Source organism: Onychostoma macrolepis, chromosome 04, assembly GCF_012432095.1.
Source record: "Onychostoma macrolepis isolate SWU-2019 chromosome 04, ASM1243209v1, whole genome shotgun sequence".
In the NCBI taxonomy this organism is placed as follows: Eukaryota; Metazoa; Chordata; class Actinopteri; order Cypriniformes; family Cyprinidae; genus Onychostoma; species Onychostoma macrolepis.
This window is the reverse complement of record NC_081158.1, coordinates 34,086,890-34,109,954: the sequence shown is the minus strand read 5'-3', so window position 1 is coordinate 34,109,954 and position 23,065 is coordinate 34,086,890. Positions and strand designations below refer to the sequence as shown.

The following is a 23,065-nucleotide window of genomic DNA, read 5'->3' as shown; positions in this document are numbered from 1 at the left end:
CAGTTGATCATTCCAACGCGATCTAAGTTATCATAAACATTAAATATGTCTACATTCACTACGGAACTCGGATGAAAATTAAACAGAAACTCGTATGCAGGGCCGTAGCTAGAGGATTGGGGGCCCCCTGAAAAAATATTGATGTGGGCCCCCCTCACACACACATATCATATACTGTACAATATACAAGCATGGGTGGCCCACATATATCCTAATAGGTGTTTCTTACAAAATAACAAAACAGTTAACAAATAAATGCATATAAAGGTTTTTTACTAAACCTAATGCCTAAAGCCTTTGCGCCTGAGTAGCGAGCCAGACTACAACCATCTGACCAAGTTTCAGCTCTCTAACTCTTACGATTTGGGCTGCAGGATCAGTTTTATTCTGACTGCATAGGTTTAGCTTATGAGGCTGTCACGTGATGAACGAACGACTCAAACCCGAAGACTTGTCAGATAAGAGGTGAGGTGAGCTAATAATAGAAGACCCAGGTAAACAATGAATTAATCTTTTCTGTTTCTTATAGCATTAGTTTTGTACTGTTTGTAGTGTGATCAACATTTGTAGTAGATGTGTTAGGGAAGTAGCATGTAACATTTTAATTATATTTTGCTAAAATGAACGAAATGACTCGAAAAAAGATGATTGGTTGTCTTGTTCACAATCTGGGGTGGGACTTCTGAGGATACTTCGTATCAGACTAAACCATTTTTCGGGAGGGTAGAGGTAGGCCTGTCGCAGTAATCAATATATCGACTCATCGCGCAGTATATGTACATAACCTCAATAATTTTTGGTGACGCAATATATCGCCCATTATATTTACTTAAAAATTAATGTCACCATGTTTTGTACATTCCACTTGCGCCTGTGTCTTTTGCAGCTTCTCGTACATAACGTGGTGTAGTCAAGTTGCTAGTTCAAATTTAAAAACTGCTTCTACAAAAAAAGTTTCATCTGCAGATATGGTCTTGTTTAGGAATCTGTGCCTTATCGCAATTATTTCTGGGGCAATATATCGCACAACAAAAAGTTGTTATCGTGACAGGCCTAGGTAGAGGAGCAGATATTAGAAAATTTATTTAACACAATTGCATGCTTTTTTGTGGTTTTCATAATATCTCAGTATATATTCTAATACAAAATATTAGAATTATTCACAGAACATGGGCCTATATAGTATAATTCCTGGATTTTGTGGGGCCCCCTGGAATTGTCACCACCTTTCACCCCACTAGCTACTGCCCTGCTCGTATGGTAAACATCTAAAATAAAATGTGGCTTTATAATTCATCTCTGTAGATTTAATATATTATAGATACAGTGATTTGCATTAAACTGTAAGCCCTCACACCACAAATAGAAGGAAATCATATATGGAAATGTTATTTGCGGCAGCTCGTTAATACCCGAACGCTTTTTGTACGGATTAAGTTTCCTTCATTTATTTAATCGCTCGCATCGTTGTTCGGCATCGCTAGTAGGAGTCTTCAGTCAATGTATTTATTTGCATAGCATCCACAATACACATCGTGTCAAAGCAGCTTCAAGTTCTGTTACCTCTATAATGGCTGAACTCTTAACACTGAGCAGTTTTACCGGGCAATATGACGATATAACAATGATCTAGCTGTAGTGTATTCTCCCCTTACAAAATTAGCCATGGTTTTGCTACTGTAACCATAGTTTATCCGTGGTATTTAATAAGATTGTGGTTATAGGAATGGTAATACATACACCAAAAACACGGTCGCTACACGTTTACTTTAGTAAAACCATAGTTAATTGTCGTAAGTGTTTTAGCAGTTAGCGTATATCACTGCAGTCACGTCATCTGCGCTTCGGAAAAGCGCGGTCACGCCATCTACGCCTAAAATTTTGTTGCGCGTCTACATGGCGTTGCGTGGTAGTGATAGCCGTGAAGCTTCCAAACCTTTGCAAATCTTTTTTTTTTTTTTCTAAAGAGTATCAAACTGAAGCCCAGTCTGGATAATAATGAGCTGATTAAAAACACATTATACAGGCACTTCTTATTTAATGGTATTTTATTTGTATTGTTTAATTGTATTCATAATCTATTAAATGTTCAATAAAACATTTCAAATGGGTTTGTAAAATGTTTTTGTTTTAAGAAAATTCATAAAGAAAAAATAAAATGAAATAGTTTTCTGCAAATTCTTGTTATGCATATTCCAAGTACCACAGTGGTCATTTTTTTATAATTTTTTTAAAATTGCATACCAAAGTCATGGCAAATGCTATTTACACTGCTATATAGACATATTTTAAAAATTCATAAAAATATAAAATCAAATTGTTTTCTGCCAACTCCACCAGATTCTTGTTCTGCATCTCCCAAGTACCACTGTGATGATTTTCATGTTGTTTTACTGTATCATTTTTTAATAAATGCATACCAAAATCATGAGAAATGCTATTTATTACCTCACTATATCACATATTTTAAAAATTCATAAAAGTATAAAATCAAATTGTTTTCTGCAAACTCCACTAGATTCTTGTTCTGCATCTCCTCAAGTACCACTGTGATGATTTTCATGTTGTTTTACTGTATCATTTTTTAATAAATGCATACCAAAGTCATGGCAAATGCTATTTACACTGCTATATAGACATATTTTAAAAATCATAAAAATATAAAATCAAATTGTTTTCTGCAAACTCCACTAGATTCTTGTTCTACATCTCCCCAAGTACCACTGTTGTGATTTTCATGTTGCTTCATTTTTTAATAATTGCATAGGCCTACCAAACTCATGACCAATGCTATTTACTACCTCACTATATTTTAAAAAGGAATAAAAGGATAAAATCAAATTGTTTTCCACCAATATGCAATCATTAAAAAAATGATACTGTAAAGCTACATGTGATACAGTGATACTTGGTGATATCACAGTGAAACTTGCAGAACAAGAATCTGGTGGAGTTTGCAGAAAAAAATATGATTTTATCTTTTTATGAATTTTTTAAATGTCTACATAGCAATACAAAATAGCATTTGTCATGACTTTGGTATGCAATTATTAAAAAATGATACAGTAAAACAACATGAAAATCATCACAGTGGTACTTGAGGAGATGCAGAACAAGAACCTGGTGGAGTTTGCAGAAAACAATTTGATTTTATAATTTCATGATTTTTTAAAATATGTCCATACAGCAATGTAAATAGCATTTGTCATGACTTTGGTATGCAATTAAAATAAAATGATACAGTAAAACAACATGAAAATCATCACAATGGTACTTGGGGAGATGCAGAACAAGAATCTGGTGGAGTTTGCAGAAAACAATTTGATTTTATACTTTTATTCATTTTTAAAATATGTGATATAGTGAGGTAATAAATAGCATTTCTCAAGATTTTGGTATGCAGTTATTAAAAAATGATACAGTAAAACAATATGGAAATCATCACAGTGGTACTTGGGGAGATGCAGAACAAGAATCTAGTGGAGTTTGCAGAAAACAATTTGATTTTATATTTTTATGAATGTTTTAAATATGTCTATATAGCAGTGTAAATAGCATTTGCCATGACTTTGGCATGCATTTATTAAAAAATGATACAGTAAAACAATATGGAAATCATCACAGTGGTACTTGAGGAGATGCAGAACAAGAATCTGGTGGAGTTTGCAGAAAACAATTTGATTTTATACTTTTATGAATTTTTAAAATATGTGATATAGTGAGGTAATAAATAGCATTTCTCATATTTTGGTATGCATTTATTAAAAAATGATACAGTAAAACAACATGAAAATCATCACAGTGGTACTTGGGGAGATGCAGAACAAGAATCTAGTGGAGTTTGCAGAAAACAATTTGATTTTATATTTTTATGAATTTTTAAAATGTCTATATAGCAGTGTAAATAGCATTTGCCATGACTTTGGTATGCAATTATTAAAAAATGATACAGTACAACAACATGGAAATCATCACAGTGGTACTTGAGGAGATGCAGAACAAGAATCTGGTGGAGTTTGCAGAAAACAATTTGATTTTATATTTTTATTAATTTTTAAAATATGTCCATACAGCAATGTAAATAGCATTTGTCATGACTTTGGTATGCATTTATTAAAAAATGATACAGTAAAACAACATGGAAATTATCACAGTGGTAGGTGGGGAGATGCAGAACAAGAATTTGCAGAAAAAATTGAAAAATTTTATTTTATTTTTTCTTTATGAATTTTCTCAAAACAAAAACATTTTACAAACACATTTGAAATGTTTTATTGAACATTTAATACATTATGAATACAATTAAACAATAAAAAAAAAAAAATACCATTATATAAGAAGTACCTGTATAATGTGTTTTTAATCAGCTTATTATTTTGATACTCTTTAGAAAAAAATAAAAATAAATAAATAATAATAATGATTTGCAAAGGTTTGGAAGCTTCACGGCAATCACTACCACGCAACGCCATGTAGACGCGCAACAAAACTTTCGGAGTAGATGGCGTGACCGCGCTGTTCCGAAGCGCAGATGGCGTGACTGCAGTCATATATCAGTACTGTAGTGGAGACTGATTAGTAATGAATATTTGCAGCCTCTCAGACAAACAACAGAGCGATTTTTATTTTTTTATTTAAAGAGATTTACATATTAGTCCGTTTTATTCTAAGCGTATGTAAGATGTTTAAAAAAAAAAAAAAAAATGAATGTAAAACGGTCTGCTTTTTCTGTGGTGATTTGCATTTGTTTACGCTGTGTGCTCCTGAGCGTGACCTAAAACATGGCGGAATCCGACGCGGCGTGACGTAGGTTCCCAAGCTCTATAGGGAGATGAGAGGGTCTGTATTACTTACTATTGGAGAAAGCGTAATGGCTAACTCGAATCATGTGTGTCTCAATAACCAAATCACATTACAGCCTTGACGTCATTGAATTTCAGTTGTGTTTACGGATCCCATAGGAATGAATGAGAAGTGCCGTAAACTGAATCCCACCTGTCGCAAAAAGTCAGTGACTTCAAACATACATTTTATATTTTAGGTTTACAGAGTGTGCACAACTCTGACTGAAATTCAATGATGTCAAATCTCCTGAATCTGAATCCGGTCGGGCTCAGCCTCAGCCGTGTTGCCATATACACTTGTTATAAACATTCATGAATTAGTTTTTTCCACCAAAAATATTGAATTGGGGTGGCGGTTAATATGTATTTCCGAAGAGAACTGACTGTCTTCAGAAGAGTTTCGATGGCATGTTGTTTTTCCTTTTAACTCTGTAAAATACATTTTAAAGGAGTGTTTATAAGCCCAGTGCCGTGTACAGTAATAACCAAGGAAACGCTATATGGTTGCTGTTCTATAAGCGCCACCTGCTGTGAGACACTGAATTAAAATTTTCATCAGAATCAGAAAGAGCTTTATTGCCAAGTGTTTACACACACAAGGAATTCATCTTGATATCAGGAGGTTCTAGTACAGAAAGTACAGACATAGTGCAGACATACATATAATTAAGGTAATAAAACACTAATAATAAAGAGTAATAATAAAATATTCATTAAGCCCGTCTGATGTTTTTGTTTTGTGTGGTTGCTTTATGTTGCAGATATTTTTTATTTAAGGTCAGTTTGGCCAGTAACAGAGCAAAATAAACAATTAATACATTTAAAATAATAATAATAAAACCTAAATAAATTGCCAGTAAGTATATGGGAATCGGCCCATTTTTAAAAAAAAACCCTGGCAGTAAGAATCGGTCACAAAAAATCCTGATCAGTGCATCCTTAACTGGAATAGAGTTAGATCTATCAAAAACTTAAAGGTTTTGTCAGTCAGCTGTAACTTACAGTGGAATAGTGGATGATTCTGAAAGTGTGCTTGATGACAAAGGACCACTAGTTCGAACATGGTTTGATGGCCTTTTATCAGAGTACAGATCAGCTTTGCCGTTCTTAGATCTAACATGGTCCACTGGAAGCTTGCAAAACAGCTTGGACAGGTTAGCTACTTGGGAAAGAGACTCTGATGTTAAAGCCAGAGTAAAGATTGCAGCAGCGTCCTTTAAGGTCAACACAGAGAACCGACAGAAACGTAAGTGTCCTAAGAAGGAGGGCAGTTGTTATTACTGTGGTAAACCTGGACACTGGATGAAAGAGTGTAGGAAAAGCAAAAAGACATTAGGAGAAATTAACAGCTTTACTCAGCTTCTACTCAGTCTACTTGGTACTCTGAAGCAGCCCCTCCCCGCTTCACCGAACTGTTGGAGCAGTTTGCTCAGGTGTTAACTGTTAGGGCTGTGAGTGCTTAATTCCCCAGTAATGTACAACAAAGCTGAAAGATTCTTTGTAAATAAAACTACAGGAAGGTTACTGTCACTTCCTTCCACTGAGAGAATGCTAGTTAAGTACACTCACAGCCTTCAAAGCTATACTACAGCACACCACAGTCACTCACCTATCCTCTTTGGGTTATGATGTTTGTTATGACTGATGTTCCATTAGAGGATGGAGATGTCACACACTAAAGTTTGCACACCACCTACAGGGATAGGATAGGACACATGGACCAGTGAGGAACCCAGGGAAGAACCGGATGCAACAGGCTTCGGGGGCCAACCCTGTGGTGAACACACCCTCATAGGCCTTTCCCCATCCACTAGTCCACCCTCACCTCACTGTTCTTTAGGTGTCTCGTGAATTAAGAAATAGGGAAAGAAGGAACAACAATAGCAGACTCAGATTGAACAGAGGATACAACCCTAATGTTTGCAGTCTTTAGAACAAATACTGCTCTGTCTTTTTGTTTTCTTTCTTCCTCTGTGCAGATACCACATGATGGCTGTCCTGAGACCCATACGTGCCGACCCCCTCACCTGCGTATGAAGCCACAACCTCTAAAAGACAACAAGACCCACTGCCGAGCCAACTGTCTTTCCTGTAGCTCAAATAGTAGAGCATGGCGCTAGCAACGCCAAGATCATGGGTTCGATTCCCAGGGAAAGCAAGAGCTGATCAAATGTAAAAACTGTAACTTGAATGCAATGTAAGTCGCTTTGGATAAAAGCGTCTGCTAAATGCATAAATGTAAATGTAAATGTAACTGTCACAGAAGACAGAACAAAGAAAAATAAAAAAATACACAACGCAGAGAATCACATACGGGAACTTCAGTCATCATCAACATGAACAAGATTGTCGTATTATTAACCATCATGGATATCACGCTAAGTGTAGACCCCAGAAACAACATATTCTTAGAGCTAATGAATATGTCAAGAAATGCCTTGTTTGCTGGAAAGAACGTTTGCATGCCACACGCACCTTCAGTAGGAGCAGGAATCCCATGGGTGGCACACCCTATCTCCAAATGTGATACGTGTACCTTATTCGATCATCATACCAGTGGATTATACAACAAGGATACATGTCACAACGTAACAATTCCTCCACCTTCTACGTGTTGCATTCCTGGACTACCATCCTGCAACCTAACTTCAGCTACTCCCATCATGACAGATCTACTCATGCCAAGGATGTTCTATTGGTGCATGGAAAATTATGCTCCAGCATCGACTACACTGGGTGAAATTCCTCGTGAACGTTGCAGCTTTGTGATTAAAAGAAGAACCGAATTCAATGTGTGCGTTACTACATCAGTTACGAAAGAGGAGAATGACTTAAAAGACTGTCTCTACGGGAACCCATCCCTACCGAAACTTTTTGCCATAAATCAGTTGTGCATGATTCCTCCACCGACTGGCACTTTATGGTTATGTGGAACTTCTGTCTACAGCATCCTACCCAGCCAATTCAACGGCAGGTGCACCCTGGTTTATGTTCTACCAGCTATCAGAGAAAATACACACTCCACCTCAAATTCTCCACATCTACAAAATTCAGCTTCTACCAACAAAGATGGCTGCATTCCAGGACTCACTTGTGTACAAACGTGGTGGTCAAGAACTCTTGGAGCATTAATCCCAGCGTATGGCGTCATGCAGGCTCTCGATCAAGTCAGAAGCCTGTCGGATTCTGTACAGAAATTAGCCAATGATACGGTTTTGGCCCTGGGCAATATCACGGACACTCTCGCTTCACACAAGATGATGATCTTACAGAACAGAGTGGCCTTGGATTACATTCTTGCAACACAAGGGGGAGCCTGTACCATTATCGGCCCTGAATGCTGCACCGGTTTAATGGATCCAACCAAGAACTTGAACAATATCCAACAAGACATCCTTGATCTTTCAGTAAAATTACACCAGATGACTGAAGATAATTCTTCATGGTTCGGAGACTTGTTAGGTAAACCCTGGCTGTGGCTCAAGGACATAGCAATTCTGCTGTTGTTTCTCCTACTGGTGTACTATCTATGCATCCACAGTATCAAGTGTTTCGTTCAGCAAATGACTTCCGCCTCTCACGAGGAAATGACAGTTCCAACCAGAAAAGATTATTACCCGTAAGAACTTCACGGACCATAATTGCATGTTTTGTTTCTGTGTCAGCATGCAATTACAGACAATCAACACAGAACAAGTGCTATGAGCCTGTAACGATCACAAGTTACAAGAATAAACTTTTAAGTGTCTAAATTTGTATTTTGTGAGAGTTATTAGAACTCTCAAAAATCTAACCTTTCATTGGAGAATAAGAATTTTAAAATGTGGGGAAATATCATTATGAAATAAATGATTTTCTCCAATACACATTGGACACAATTGACGGCACCCTTTTAGTCAATACTTTTGAAACCTCCATTTGCCAGTTTAACAGCTCTAAATGTTCTCCTATAATGCCTGATGAGGTTAGAGACACCTGACAAGAGATCAGAGACCATTCCTTCATCCAGAATCACTCCAGACCCTTTAGATTCACAGCTCCATGTTGGTGCTTCTTCTCTTCAGGTCACTCATGTTCTACAGGGTTCAGGTCAGAGGACTGGAATGACCAGCAGAAGCTTGGTTTTGTGCTCAGTGACCCATTTTTGTGTTGTTTTTGAGGTTTGTGTTTGGATTATTGTACGGTTGGAAGATCCAAACATGGCCTATTATAAGATTTCTAACAGAGTCAGTCACTTATTGATTTTTTATCTGTTGGTATTTGACAGAATCCATGATGCCGTGCGTCTAAACAAGATGTCCAGGACCTCCAGCAGAAATATAGGCCCACAACATCAAAAATACAGCAGCATATTTCATATTTTTATCCCTGTGTTCACCAAACCCATTCTTGAGTGTTTGCTGCTAAAAAGCTGATTTTTTAGTTTTATCTGACCACAGAAGCCAGTCTCATTTGAAGCTCCAGTCGTGTCTGATAACTGAATATGCTGGAGTTTGTTTTTGGATGAGCGAGGAGAATCTTTCTTGAAACCCTCCCGAACAACATGTGCTGATGTAGGTGCTGTTTGACTAATTTTTTTTTTTTTAACTCAACCTTTTTCTGCAACAATGCACATTTATTTTCACAGCCTTGTTGTGTTTGTCTTTTTTTTAATTATTGGATAGAAAAGAAACAAACCCGTTCCACTTTCGGCACAGCTTGACGTTTTGGCATAGATTTGTATGTTGACAACTCTTCAGAATAAACTGGGAAAATCATATACAAAATATTACAATAAAGGAAACATTCAACAGGCATTACATGTGAGTCACGGAAGTGCAGTTTTCTCATCAAATAATTGACAACATGACAACACATGCAGACACTTTCAGTACAGAAGTCAGTGAAAGACTGTTACAAAACTGAATTTTAATTAATTTGAACGAGACATTTAAAACGGCACCATCCCATAAACAAATAAAAATGCAAGCTGACATCCTCTGAGTCACAGGGTTTATATATATTGACCTTTTTATTTTGGGAAGTTTGAAAAGGTCTTAGATGGCTATATTTCTAATCTACATAAATTTCAGTAATAAAGTTATGCTGTAAATACATAGCGAAGTATAAGTTCATCACATGAGCAGCTTGTTTTGCTGACTTTACAGTATTTTGAACAAATCTCTTCTGCTTTCAGCTTCGGTCAGTATTTTGGGTAAGAAAGCAACTGCCAGTTGACTATTTAATCTTCAGTTTCTCATGTTCTGTATTTGAAGTAAACTGTAAAACCATACAGAGCATGCAGAGTATTACCGGCCTGTAATACATGATCTTGATATACTGTATATATCTCAGAAAAGTTGAGAATAAATAAAATAGAAATATTTCCTTATCACCTGCACATCTTAGTGTCTCAAATATGATTCAATACCAAATATTGAAAGTTGAGAATTATTTCTTTATCAGCATAAACACTGGATATAAAGTAATGTGTTGAACATTGAATAAGCACCATAATGATTTGCATAGATTTCTCAGTCAGGCTATTGTCACTGAGTTCTGACTAAAAGAGAAGTGGTGAATCTCTAATACGAGCTAAACTGTCGTTTTCACACAGTTCTCCCTCCATTCAGTGTAGCAGCATCAGCTCGAGCTCTGAGAGGATTTCTGTCGTCTTCAACTCTCTTCTCTGGTAAGTCATTTACACACAACACACAAAAACGTATACTTACTCCTGTAGTTTAGAGATTTTGAAATGCAAAATTTTGAAACGTTCAAGATAAGCATGTCCAGTTTTTAAATATTTAGTATTTTCTGTATTCCTATGTAAAAAATACAGAAATAGAAAAATAATCTAAAGAATTAATCTAGAAATTTAGAAATAATCGAGTTAATACCAACATAAGAGCTATAAATTCAGTAGTCACAAGAATAAATATATACAGTGCCCTCCAAAAGTATTGGAACAGTGAGGCCAATTCCTTTATTTTTGCTGTAGACTGAAAACATTTGGGTTTGACATCAAAAGATGAATATGAGACGGGAGATCAGCATTTCAGCTTTTATTTCCAGGTATTCATATCTGGATCTGGCACACAACTTAGAAGATATCACCTTTTGGCCGCATTTACACTGCATGGTTCAATTTTTTTCCTCCCATGTGGCACAGATCGGATATGGCCCACGACCGTGTAAGCAGGAAAAAATCACATGGATTCCGATATTCTCCGATCGGTTTCAGGCCTCATTCATATGTGGAAATAAATCAGATTTGAATCGGATACGTGCACTTGCGCCTGCCGTGTAAGCGGTCAGATCGGATATTCCCCTGTAAATGCGACTCCTACGTCATTGAAAAGTGAGGTTTTTGAAACATTTCGCGGTACAGACAAACCTGTAAAAAATGAAACATCTCTAGTTGAGTAGCAGAGTATTAATTTCGTTCGTTTGTGTTAAATAAAAGGCGGTCTGACGCTGAAATGTGTTGCTTTTGAAATCACGCTGAGTGCTGTTGTCAGTGACGGCGGCTCGTGCTCAGACGAGCGCTTCAGTCCAGTTCGTTCCATTGAAACCACAAAATAAAATGCACACAAACATGTCCCTGCCTTTGATATACAATCACTGATGAACGCATTTAGTTTTAATTACTAAAATAACACAGCTTAATATCTACCACCTGAGTATTATTCCACTCGCAAGCTTTCAGCTGAGCTGCGTACATCACTGTCCTGAAGAATTTGTACTAGGATATATAATTATTTTGATGTATAGATGTAACTATTGCATTAAAAACGTTTCTATATGAATTACATGTCAATAAATTAAACTTAATGTACTATTCAAATTGATTTGTGATGTCATATGCTATTTTTGGCTTGTTTCACCAAGTGCAGTGTAAAAGGCACACATCGGATACGGGTCACTTTTAAAAGAAATGTAAGCACGTCGTCCAAAAAATCGGATATAGTCACAAAATCGGAATTGGTCATCAAGACCTGCAGTGTAAATGCAGCCTTTGTTTGAACCCACCCATTTTTCATGTTACCAAAAGTATCGTAAAAGATTGACTTAAACTAGATTAAAGTGAGTAAGACTTAATATTTAGTTGCAAATCCTTTGCTTTCAATAACTGCATCAAGTCTGTGACCAATTGACATCACCAAACCTTTGCATTCTTCTTTTGTGATGCTTTTCCGCAGCCTCTTTCAGTTTTGGGGGGTTACTCCCTTCAGTCTCTTCTTTAGCAGGTAAAAGGCATACTCTACAGGGTTTAAGTCTGGAGATTGACTTGGCCAGTCTAAAACCTTCCACTTCTAGCCCTGATGAACTCCTTTGTTGTTTTGTCACTATGTTTTGGGTCATTATCTTGCTGCATGATGGAGGATCTCACAATCAGTTTGGTTGCATCTTTCTGTAAATTGTCAGACAACATATTTCTGAAGACTTCTGAGTTAATTTTGCTGCTGCCGTCATGTTACATCATTAATGAAGATTATTGAGCCTGTCCCAGAAGAAGCGATGAAAGCCCAAGCCATTACATTTCCTGTGTAATGTGTACTATAATGTACACCTGTGTACACTGTGTTTCAGATGGGCTTGTATGTTTGGGATCATGAGCAGATCCTCTCTTTCTCCAAACTTTAGCCTTTCCATCACTTTGGTCCATAAAATCAGTCCATAAAACCTTGTCCCAGAATTTTTGAGGCTCGACTCCTATTCTTCTCGCTAATGAGTGGTTTGCATCTTCTGGTGTAGCCTCTGTACTTTTGTTCATGAAGTCTTCTGCGAACAGTAGATTGTGATACCTTCACTCCTGCCCACTGGAGGTTGTTGCTGATGACACTAACAGTTGTTTTAGGGTCTTTCTTTACAGCTGTCACAATGTTTCTGTCGTCAACTGCTGATATTTTCCTTGATCTACCCGTTCGAGGTGTGTTACTTAGTACACCAGTGGTTTCTTTCTACCTCAGGAGATTTCAAATGGTTGTACTTGCTATTGCCAGTGTTTGTGCAATGGTTTGATTGATTTTTCATCTTCTCTCAGCTTCACAATTGCTCGTTTTTCACCCATAGACACCTCTCTGGTTTTCATGTTGGTTACACCTCTAACTAACTGTAAATGCAGTCTGCATGGATCTGAAACTGAGCGCAGACATTCAGTGCTATTTATTGTTTGAATAATCAATTAATAGGACACACCAGGGCAACAAAACACACCTGTCAGTCACATGTTCCAGTACTTTTGGTAACATGAAAAATGGGTGGGTTCAAACAAAAGGTGATATCTTGTAAGTTGTGTATCAGATCCAGATGAAAATACCTGTAAATAAAAGCTGAAATGTTAATCTCACATCTCATATTCATCTTTTGATGTCAAACGCAAATGTTTTCAATCTACAGCAAAAATAAAGGAATTGGCCTCACTGTTCCAATACTTTTGTAGGGCACTGTGTGTGTGTATATATATATATGGGTACAACAGGGTAAAAGGCGCCTTTGATATTATTTTCATCTAAACTACTAGATGGCACAAAAACGTGGCGTAGCACTTTCCAAAACATTCGCTTTTCAAGATGCATGTGTATATTTGTCTGGTCTTTGACGCGATCGCGCGCAACAGCGCAAAGTTGATTCTGTGCTTACTTGATCTAATATTTTATGTTTTTTTAAATGTTGTAGATTTAAGTATCAAATGAGAATCGCTAAAATTAATGCATATATTTTGAGACAAAGGTCTTCTTTATGATTTTCAGTTTTGTTTAAGATAATTAAAGCAACAGTTTTTAAATAATGAAAGAATATGTAAAAGTATGGTATTTGTGGTCAAAAGCGCCCCTGCTGTTGGGGCTAAAGGCGCACAGTAATTAACATGATAATTAATAGGTCACTGACTTTTCCATTTGTTGACATGACATGGTTAGATTCAGATGGTAAATGTCATATATTATGTAGGGTGTCCATATTAGAAATAATCACCATGTTTAGAATGAAACCATCATATTTAAAAACATGATATTAATCATATCATATATAGTAAAATATAATTTGTTATTACTACTGTAAATATATATTCAATTATTATTGGACCTCCTTCAATACTTTCAGAATCTTTACTTATTAAAATGATTTTGTTTCTGTATTTTAAAATATATTTTTGATATTAACATATTTTAATGACAGTATATTTATTGAACAAAAATTAATACTTTTATTTTTCAAAATAAGCAGAAGATAGTACAAACTTTGCTAAATTGATTGTTTTGAACAAGTATTAACTTGGACATTATTTAAAAAACATTATTTTAGCTGAAGTATTTGTATCAATACCGTGTGCCCGTGTGTGTTGTAAAAGGCCCCTCTTGTCACCTCATACATTTATAAGATTTTTAAACAAAATAAACAACTTGAATGATTTATTTTCACACAAAATCTGTTGCTCCATTAATGTTCAATACAACGTATATATTATTTCTGCAATTATACATTTTAGGCGCAGTGAATAGCACATTTTTTCTTAAGGTGGGCCTTTAGCCCCGTTGTACCACTATATATATGGCCCATTTTAATAGGGTGAGACGCGAACGAATGATGTTAATGGGATTCTGGCCACAGCCAACAGATCACCAAAACAACACATAATTTTAAATGATTTATTAAAGAAGAATGTAAGGAATATCAGGAGCATTAGTTTCGGAGAGGCCCAAGGCCAAAATAACAAACAAAACAACTGAATAAAAAAAAAATATATATATATAAATGACCTAATTACAAAGAAAATACAAATGAACTTCCCTAACTCCCTAAACAAAAAACACATCGCAAAATCAGATCAAAATAAATAGCAGACCTCTCCTACGCTCCGGAGAATTTTCTTAGTATAAACAGAATAAATCACGAATTGAAACAACCACAAACAATAACCACAAAGCCGTTGGTGATCCGTTGACGGAGGCAGGAATCCGGAGCTCTTCACTCCATAACAGCAAACACCAAAGTGAGCTCCCATGTTTTGGTAGCGCCGCCCTTTTAAAGTCACCCGCTTCAGGATCCACCGGTCACATTCCTTGATGAGAGCCAATCCCTGCACACATACACACTCACGTGCTCAAAGCAAAACACACAAAAACAATGCCAAGGATTGTAACATATACATATATATATATATATATATATATATATATCTGTTTATATGTATGTGTGTTTATTTGTTTATTCTGCTGTAAGGTGGAGTGAATGTAAATGATGGAGATATTGGTGACGTTCCTTCTCACTGGATCCCTGATACAAGGTCTACAGATTTATATATTATTCCTCTTTTTAACAAGCTGAATTATTATGAAAGCACTTTTGTGTGACCTTTGCTAGATTGAAGAGCAATAAGTGCTGCAGAAGTTTGTTCTGCATATTAACTTTGTATGATTACTTCCTTCTGTTCGTTTTAGGTGTTTTTTGTGGGTTCATTATCAATCTGCCGCAGACAGTAGAAGCTGTAAAAGGATCCTGTGTTTTCATACCCTGCACATTTGATATTGATCAACAACATGAAAATTTACTCACTGACAGTGCAAAGAGAATATGGTATAAAGAAGGAAACCCTGCAACTGAAGTGTTTGACTCCAGCCGCCCCAACACTGGACTGTTAAAAGGAGAAATATTTGGCACTGCTACACAGAAAAACTGCAGCACACGCTTCGATGACGTCAATCAGAGTCATAATGGGTCATATTACTTCAGACTTGAAGCCAATGGTAATTTGAAATATAACTACAAAGAACCTAAACACAACCATGTTCAAATTGGTGTCTTAGGTGAGTGTCATATTGTTCATGCTATTATAGTGTGACACAAATTTTAAAAAAGAAATCTTCTACTGTAGTAGAAGATTTCTTTAAGTACACCTTTATTACTGGATATGATAATCTACATTATTTTGTAATATTTGACTGCATCTCTATGTGTTTCAGGATCTCCACCCAAACCCACAGTGAGAGTCTTTAAGGATCAGCAGCAGGTGATGAAGACGGTGGAGGTGATGGAGGGAAGTTCAGTGAGTCTGCGCTGCTCTACTAAGATCTTCTGTCCGTCTCGTCCACCGTCTCTCACATGGAGCTCGTCTCTCAATAAAAACGTCACAGGACGGCAGTATCAGAACCAAACTGAGCTCATCTCTGATCTGAACTTCACTGTTTCTCACCGTCATCACGGAGTCACTTTCACCTGCTCTGCAACACACCAGCTACAGAAGAAGAACACCACAACCCGGCGCTCCCGTGTGCTACAAGTTCAGTGTAAGACAGGAATTATATCAATCTGTGCTGAATGATCAACTATAATATAGTGCTGTAAATCATAACAAAATTGCATGAATGATTTTCTCCTCCATCAGATGCTCCTAAAAACACATCTGCACATGTAAATCCAGCTGGATTAGTTCTGGAGGGCCGTTCAGTGACTTTACTAAACGTGATTGACACAACGTGAGGTCGTATTTATTTTTTAATGTGCGATAATTTCGGACTCCGAAATTTTCGCACGTTAAAAAATAAATACGACCTCACGTTGTGTCAATCACGTTTACACACTGCCTCTTTTGTCCGTCATAAAAAAATTCGGATCAGGTTCGATTTTCTGCGTTTCCGCATCTGTAGCATGCATTTTGATAGGAAAGGACGAGGAATACGAAAAAATGGAAGAACGCATGCGAAAATTTCAAACTCAGTGTGCAATGGCCTTAATGGTTGCAGGCTTGCCTTCTAGTGGCTTTGATACAATGCTTGTCTCTAGTTATTTTTTCAAGCTGACTATCGAGTTTATGTACAATGAATGTCTTTCCTGAGGTAAATGTGACTTTACGTGACATTGTGTGTTTTACTGACGTCTTTCTGTGGTTGAAAAAACACATTTATATTTTGTATTTAGTGATAAAACTGACAGAATTTGAAAGCTGATACTTTATTTCTAATATAGTCTTTCTGATATACAATTATTGGATGGCAGGCACGCTACTAATAATGAATGGAATTAAAGACGTGAAATATTTCCAAGCATTTATACTGTCCTTCCAAGCAAGATGTCGAATGGTACAGTTTCTTTTAATAATCCCAGATCATATGTAATATTTTACTGCATAATTACAAGCTGTACATAAATATTTTTTTGATTAGTTCAATTACTGTCCGCAGAGTGTTATAGTCAACACTGAGCTTCGCGATTGATACAGCTTATCCTGCCCAAAAACACCATAAACATTACAGTTGCCTGCATCTGAAACTTGTAAAATAGAGAGGTTTAAACCTGCAGCCTTTCAAATCTTGAACTGTAAACCACACATTCTACATCACACTGACCCGCGAGGCAACCGTTCCAATACTTATGCTCACATCAGATAGAGGGATGAAACTCTAAAAGTGCTGAACTTCTTAGCTGGTAAAACATCTATGTGTTGAATCACCCAATAATAAAATGTGACATTCTGTAGTTTTGTCTCATATTCATCTTTTAATCATATTTGTAAATGTCTTGACTCCACAGCCAACAGAGCAATTTTGTCTTTACTGTTCCAATACTTTTGGAGGGCACTGTATAATTATATAATTAAAACAGCAATAAGTGTGCAGCATACATGTGAACTCCTTCAGTATTATTTGAAAAGCATGCTTTTTTCACTAAATGTTTCCCATACTTCCATTAGTGTTATTTCATAGTCTTAACAACTTTCCGGTTATTTTTTAAAAATGTGCAAAATAATAATACAAAATATTGTGATAGCCTAAATAATTTTGTTTTCCATTAGATGCTCCTAAAAACACATCAGTGATGATAAACCCAGCTGGTTTAGTTCTGGAGGGTCGTTCAGTGACTCTGAGCTGCAGCAGTGATGCAAACCCAGCAGTGAACTACACCTGGTACAGAGACACTGAAGAACTCCTGAATCCAGTTCAGACCGGACCAAACCTGACCATCAACAACACTGACCCGACACACAGAGGACGATACTACTGTAGAGCTGAGAACAAACACGGCACTCAGAACACATCAGTGCTGCTGGACGTCCAGTGTGAGTATTAAAATCGTAACTATATTTTTACCATACTTCCATTAGTGTTATTTCATAGTCTTAACAACTTTCCGGTTATTTTTTAAAAATGTGCAAAATAATAATACAAAATATTGTGATAGCCTAAATAATTTTGTTTTCCATCAGATGCTCCTAAAAACACATCAGTGATGATAAACCCAGCTGGTTTAGTTCTGGAGGGTCGTTCAGTGACTCTGAGCTGCAGCAGTGATGCAAACCCAGCAGTGAACTACACCTGGTACAGAGACACTGAAGACCTCCTGAAACCAGTTCAGACCGGACCAAACCTGACCATCAACAACACTGACCCGACACACAGTGGACGATACTACTGTAGAGCTGAGAACAAACACGGCACTCAGAACACATCAGTGCTGCTGGACGTCCAGTGTGAGTAGAAAAATCGTAACTATATATTTACCATACTTCCATTAGTGTTATTTTATAGTTGCTGTTTTTACTACTAGTTTAAAATCTGAAAAAGTTAGACATAAAGTGTGTATGTTTGGTAATCTTCTAGACGTCTAGTGTGAGAACTTGTTAATCTGCTGAGAGTCCAGTGTGAGTACTTGGTAATCTGCTGTACGTCCAGTGCGAGTACTTCGTAATCTTTGTAATCATGAACTGCCTTTTTTAAAATTATTTTATACTGTTCTCTGAGGTTGCCTTATAATGTTATCAAGAATTTTACATCAAAAAATCATAATTTAGAAGTAATAGACTATTTTCTGTCCTGTTTTTGACCCCCCTCATCAGAACGCTCTGTTTGAGCAGGCGTGGCGGATTGTAGACTCAAAAGTAAACACCCACTGCTATGACTGGCTAACAGTTGTGTGTGTTTAACAGCCATATCGTATCAAACTATTTGTAATAAAGCAATAGTGACCAAATAATAAAAAGTTACTCACACATGAGTGTTGCAATTGTAGGATCTTTTAGTTTCAATTTTTTGGAAAATCTTGCATCGAATTGTGCCTTGTTTGTAAACGAATCCACGGTAAAATAAAGTAAACAAAGGACGAAGTTCTTACTGATGCGGTCTTGAGCTTCAAAAAGTTCATCCACTCTTTCCCAATGTTGAGATCTGAAGGAAGGCAATGCAAAGACTTGGCACCGGACAGTGTCTTCTTGTCTCCAGAACCATCTTTATCGTTTGGTTTCTGCACAGACCTGTGTCTGCCACTCTCGTAAATACTATGTGTGCGAATCGGTGGGCAGTGCTAAACAGGCAGTGCTCTAGAAGCAGGCGTTGATCTTCTTCTGCGGAGGCGGTGTTTAGCCACACTATTACGTCATAAGGTGGCACATTCCACAACCTGTTGTTTTGGCAGACTGGCTTCAATATAAGCTGATTTTAGACTAACAAGAACATTTTGAGTTCTGAAACTTACAGAATGTTTTTATAGTACAATGACCTCTTATATGTCAAAAGATCAATGGAATTTTGATTTCTAATTTCATGACCCCATTAAACCTTTACACACAGCTAGTGTGAAGTAAACAGGTAATGGGTAAAACACAGACATGTGGTGTTTTGTTTGGCCTACAGTAGATGTTTGCACACATGCATTAACACGTTGCCTACATCTGAAACTTGTACAACAGAGGTTTAAACCTGCAGCCTTTCAAATTTTGAACTGTTAAACCACACATTCTATGTTACACTTCTTTTTTTCCTCAGATGCCCCAAAAAACACATCGTTGTCAGCGTTTCCCTCCAGCTCAGTGATGGAGGGCAAACCAGTGGCTCTGAACTGCAGGACTGATGCAAACCCAGCAGAGCTCAACTACACCTGGTACAGAGAGACTGGATCTCAAATTGAGTTTCTCCAGACTGGATATAATCACACCTACATCGTGACAACCCCTACACACGGCGCATGGTATGGCTGTAATGCTCAAAACCAGCATGGCCAACGCAACGCTACAATTCAACTTGATGTTCAGTGTGAGTACAAAGACAGAACTCAAATTAATTTAATCCGTTAACCTTAATCTGATCCCAGATCACATAAATACTGTGAACATAGGATAATAACTGCAGAAAACACACACAGTAAAAATACTCTAGACTGCATTGCATTTGAATGTAAAGTGCACTGTTTACGGTGAAAATAAATGCAAATAGACATGAAAAAGTTGCAAATTTACATTAAAAGCATGAAACAAAAATATATTCTTCCACACAGACTTTCATCACTGAAAACACTACTAAGGAGTTGCAAAAAAACACAAAAGCATGTTTAAATTACTTCAACTTGACATATTGCTTAAATCCAAGACAATTTTGTCATATAAATATGCATATGGTGTAATATCTTATATGGTGTGTGCATCACAGAGTATGCTGACGATTGTAAATAGGTTGACGGTATACAGTCAGTTGCACATAGACTGCATGCTAGAAAAGCCGTTAAATGAGTGCAGAACTGTGACATTTACAAAAAAATGCATATGGAAAGACAGAGGGAGAAGTGATTGTGTTACCAAGCAACATGTTGAAGTCACAGCATTTTGAAATGCAAGGTTTCAATATAAAACGTTTGTGAAACTGCACTTAAACCAGTGAAATTACAAGAATTCTGTCAGCAGCACTTCTATAATGGAAATGCAGTGATCAAACACTGGGGTACGAGTCAAAATGATTTTCTGTGGCAACCACACATTAAATCTGGCACATTAAACAATGTTTGGCTCAACCCCCTTCCTCTTTTCTACTTCAGCACTCTTAGCTCTCAGCGTTTTTGTCATGAATGTATTCATTTTGTCCACAGTGAGATGTTCAGCAGTTTAAAAAAAAAAAAAGGTGCTATATAGCACCAAAAGTGGGTTAGGGTTAGGGTTAGGGTTAGGGTTGCAAGCCAAAGAACCACTTTTGGTGCTATATAGCACCTTTTTTTTTTTTAAATTGTAGACAAAACTAGGCTTTCTCAAGAATAAAACTGTTTAAGGACTTGTAGGTTTTTTCTAGCAGAAACTGAAACTGCTGAACGTCTCACTGTGGACAAAAATGAATACATTCATGACAAAAAACAAAACAAAACAAAACAAAAAAAGCTAATAGAGTGCTGAAGTAGTTTTTCAAATGGTGCTATATAGCACCATAAGAGGTGCCATATAGCACTTTTCTTAAAGATAAGAAGCTTTATATCACATTTGTCAAACCATAGATGAGCCAATATGCTTCTAAATAACACTTTTACTTAAAAGATGAATGATAACTAATCGTTTCTTACCAAATTGCGGCTTTAAAGATTAAAAATCCTGTACTAAATGCTTACTGAGAAACAAAATACATCCCACTTTCAAAACCTTTTAATTTATTTCTTTCAGCAGCAAATAAAATGAGTGCTGACAAGTCAGGGAATATACATATACAACATCACAATATACAGGGAGCTGTTGTTTTATACACATACAAAACAATGCAACAAGCTTGAAATATGTACATTTTTGAAGAAGAGAGAGTCCTGGTTTACATATATATATATATATATATACTGTAGCCCTGTAATCAGGTAACTTTTTCGCCAACAGTCTTAGGCCTATATTAGTTCTTTACTTTATTTGGAAAATCTAGTCTTTTTAACATTAATAGTAAGTGAGCGAAATTACAGAAAATTAATAATACACAACCATGTGCAGACTAAGTTGTACACTCTGAAGTACTGCAGTATCTTTCACTCTTTCACTGTCAACAGTGTACTAACATTTCTGTAAGTCCTTCAGGATTTAAAAAACAATAGAATCTGCAACTAGACCTGGAAAAGGCCCAGAAATACTGACTTACAGTGACAGGAAGTAGTGTAAATCTGTGAATGAATGTTCCGTGTAGGGACACTGTGGGACCATGTCAGTCAGAGCACAGTTCATTCATGGAGCTCTTTTCTAACGAGCTCATGATCTGAATCAGGTGTGTTAAATAAGTGAGACATGCAAAACATGTGGGGGCAAGTCGCCAGGACTAGAATTGAGAACCGCTGCTTTAGGATACTGGATTCCAAACACAAAATATTAGGGGTGTAACGGTACGCGTATCGTGTATTGAACGGTTCACGGGCAGTTCCAAATGGATGTGGGTGAGCGTAATTTCACCAAGTACAACATGTTCCTGGATCAACATCCTTGTTGATCCTGGAACGTCATTCCAATCAACCAATCAGAATTGAGGGATAACTTTTCAGGAAATATAAGTTTTAGGCTTATGATCAGGGTTAGGTGCATAGACATAATATACGTAGACACCTCATAGACTGACGCTGCCTATTGGAGCTGACGTACAGCGCGGCCGCCATCTCGGATGGGTCTCCAATGCGCCCCTCCTGCATTTATTTCTACTGAGGAATATGTATCCCCAACTACAATAATCATAACTCCCCAAATTTTTACCAGATTTTCACACGGTTTGGTTTGTTACAAATGGCAGAGATTTAGTTATGATACAGGACGCTGTCACACATTGAAAAATACGTGCTTTCATGCTTTTCATTTTTAGCAAAGACATGGTAGGCTATGGCATATTGATAAATGTATAAATGAATGAATTTTATATTTTAATAAAGAAACAAGTTTGATTGTTCATTTGAATTAATTTCTCTCTCTCTCTCACGCACACACTCACTCACACACACACACACACACACACACACACACTCACTCACTCACTCACTCACACACGTGAAAAGAACTTAAAATAATAGTGGAAACAACTTAAAATACGCCATAATGTTTGCTCATAAAGGTAAGAGTAATACATCATCAGAACTGTAAAGGGTCTACTTTTATTTGTGTGCATTCACAATATCAAAAAAACCTTGTGCTTTTATTAAAATAAATAGGAAAACAGAGGATAGGCTTGCCGTCTCGTCTTGAGGAGCGCTTCAATGATGAACCGAAACTCAACGAATTGAGTCACAAATATGATAAATATATCTATAGAAAGCTTTAAATTACTACTTTAAAACGAAATAATTCAAATTGAAAACAAAAACTCTTTCATTATGTAATCCCTAAAGATGCATTTCTCTCTAAAGGCTCGTCCAATGAGGAGATGGCAAGCCATTTTTCATCACCGTCTAAAATATAAAAATAAGGAAAAGCCTAAAACAGGCCCGATTATATTTTTCTGATTTTTACGTTGCTCTGCTCTTAATTCCTTAACATT

At 36.7% G+C, this 23,065-nt stretch overlaps 1 protein-coding gene across 1 annotated transcript in view; it reads left to right on the top strand.

Moving 5' to 3' along the window:
- Positions 1-10,450: 10,450 nt before the first annotated feature.
- The window catches only part of LOC131538294 (myelin-associated glycoprotein-like), a 29,774-nt gene continuing 17,159 nt past the window's right edge, over positions 10,451-23,065 (top strand). Inside the window, exons 1-7 of the mRNA XM_058772108.1 lie at positions 10,451-10,515; positions 15,048-15,111; positions 15,266-15,631; positions 15,788-16,111; positions 17,617-17,880; positions 18,028-18,291; positions 19,583-19,849. Of these exons, the coding sequence (XP_058628091.1) occupies positions 15,063-15,111; positions 15,266-15,631; positions 15,788-16,111; positions 17,617-17,880; positions 18,028-18,291; positions 19,583-19,849 (1,534 nt within the window). The 5' untranslated portion in view covers positions 10,451-10,515; positions 15,048-15,062. The remainder of the gene's footprint in view (positions 10,516-15,047; positions 15,112-15,265; positions 15,632-15,787; positions 16,112-17,616; positions 17,881-18,027; positions 18,292-19,582; positions 19,850-23,065) is intronic.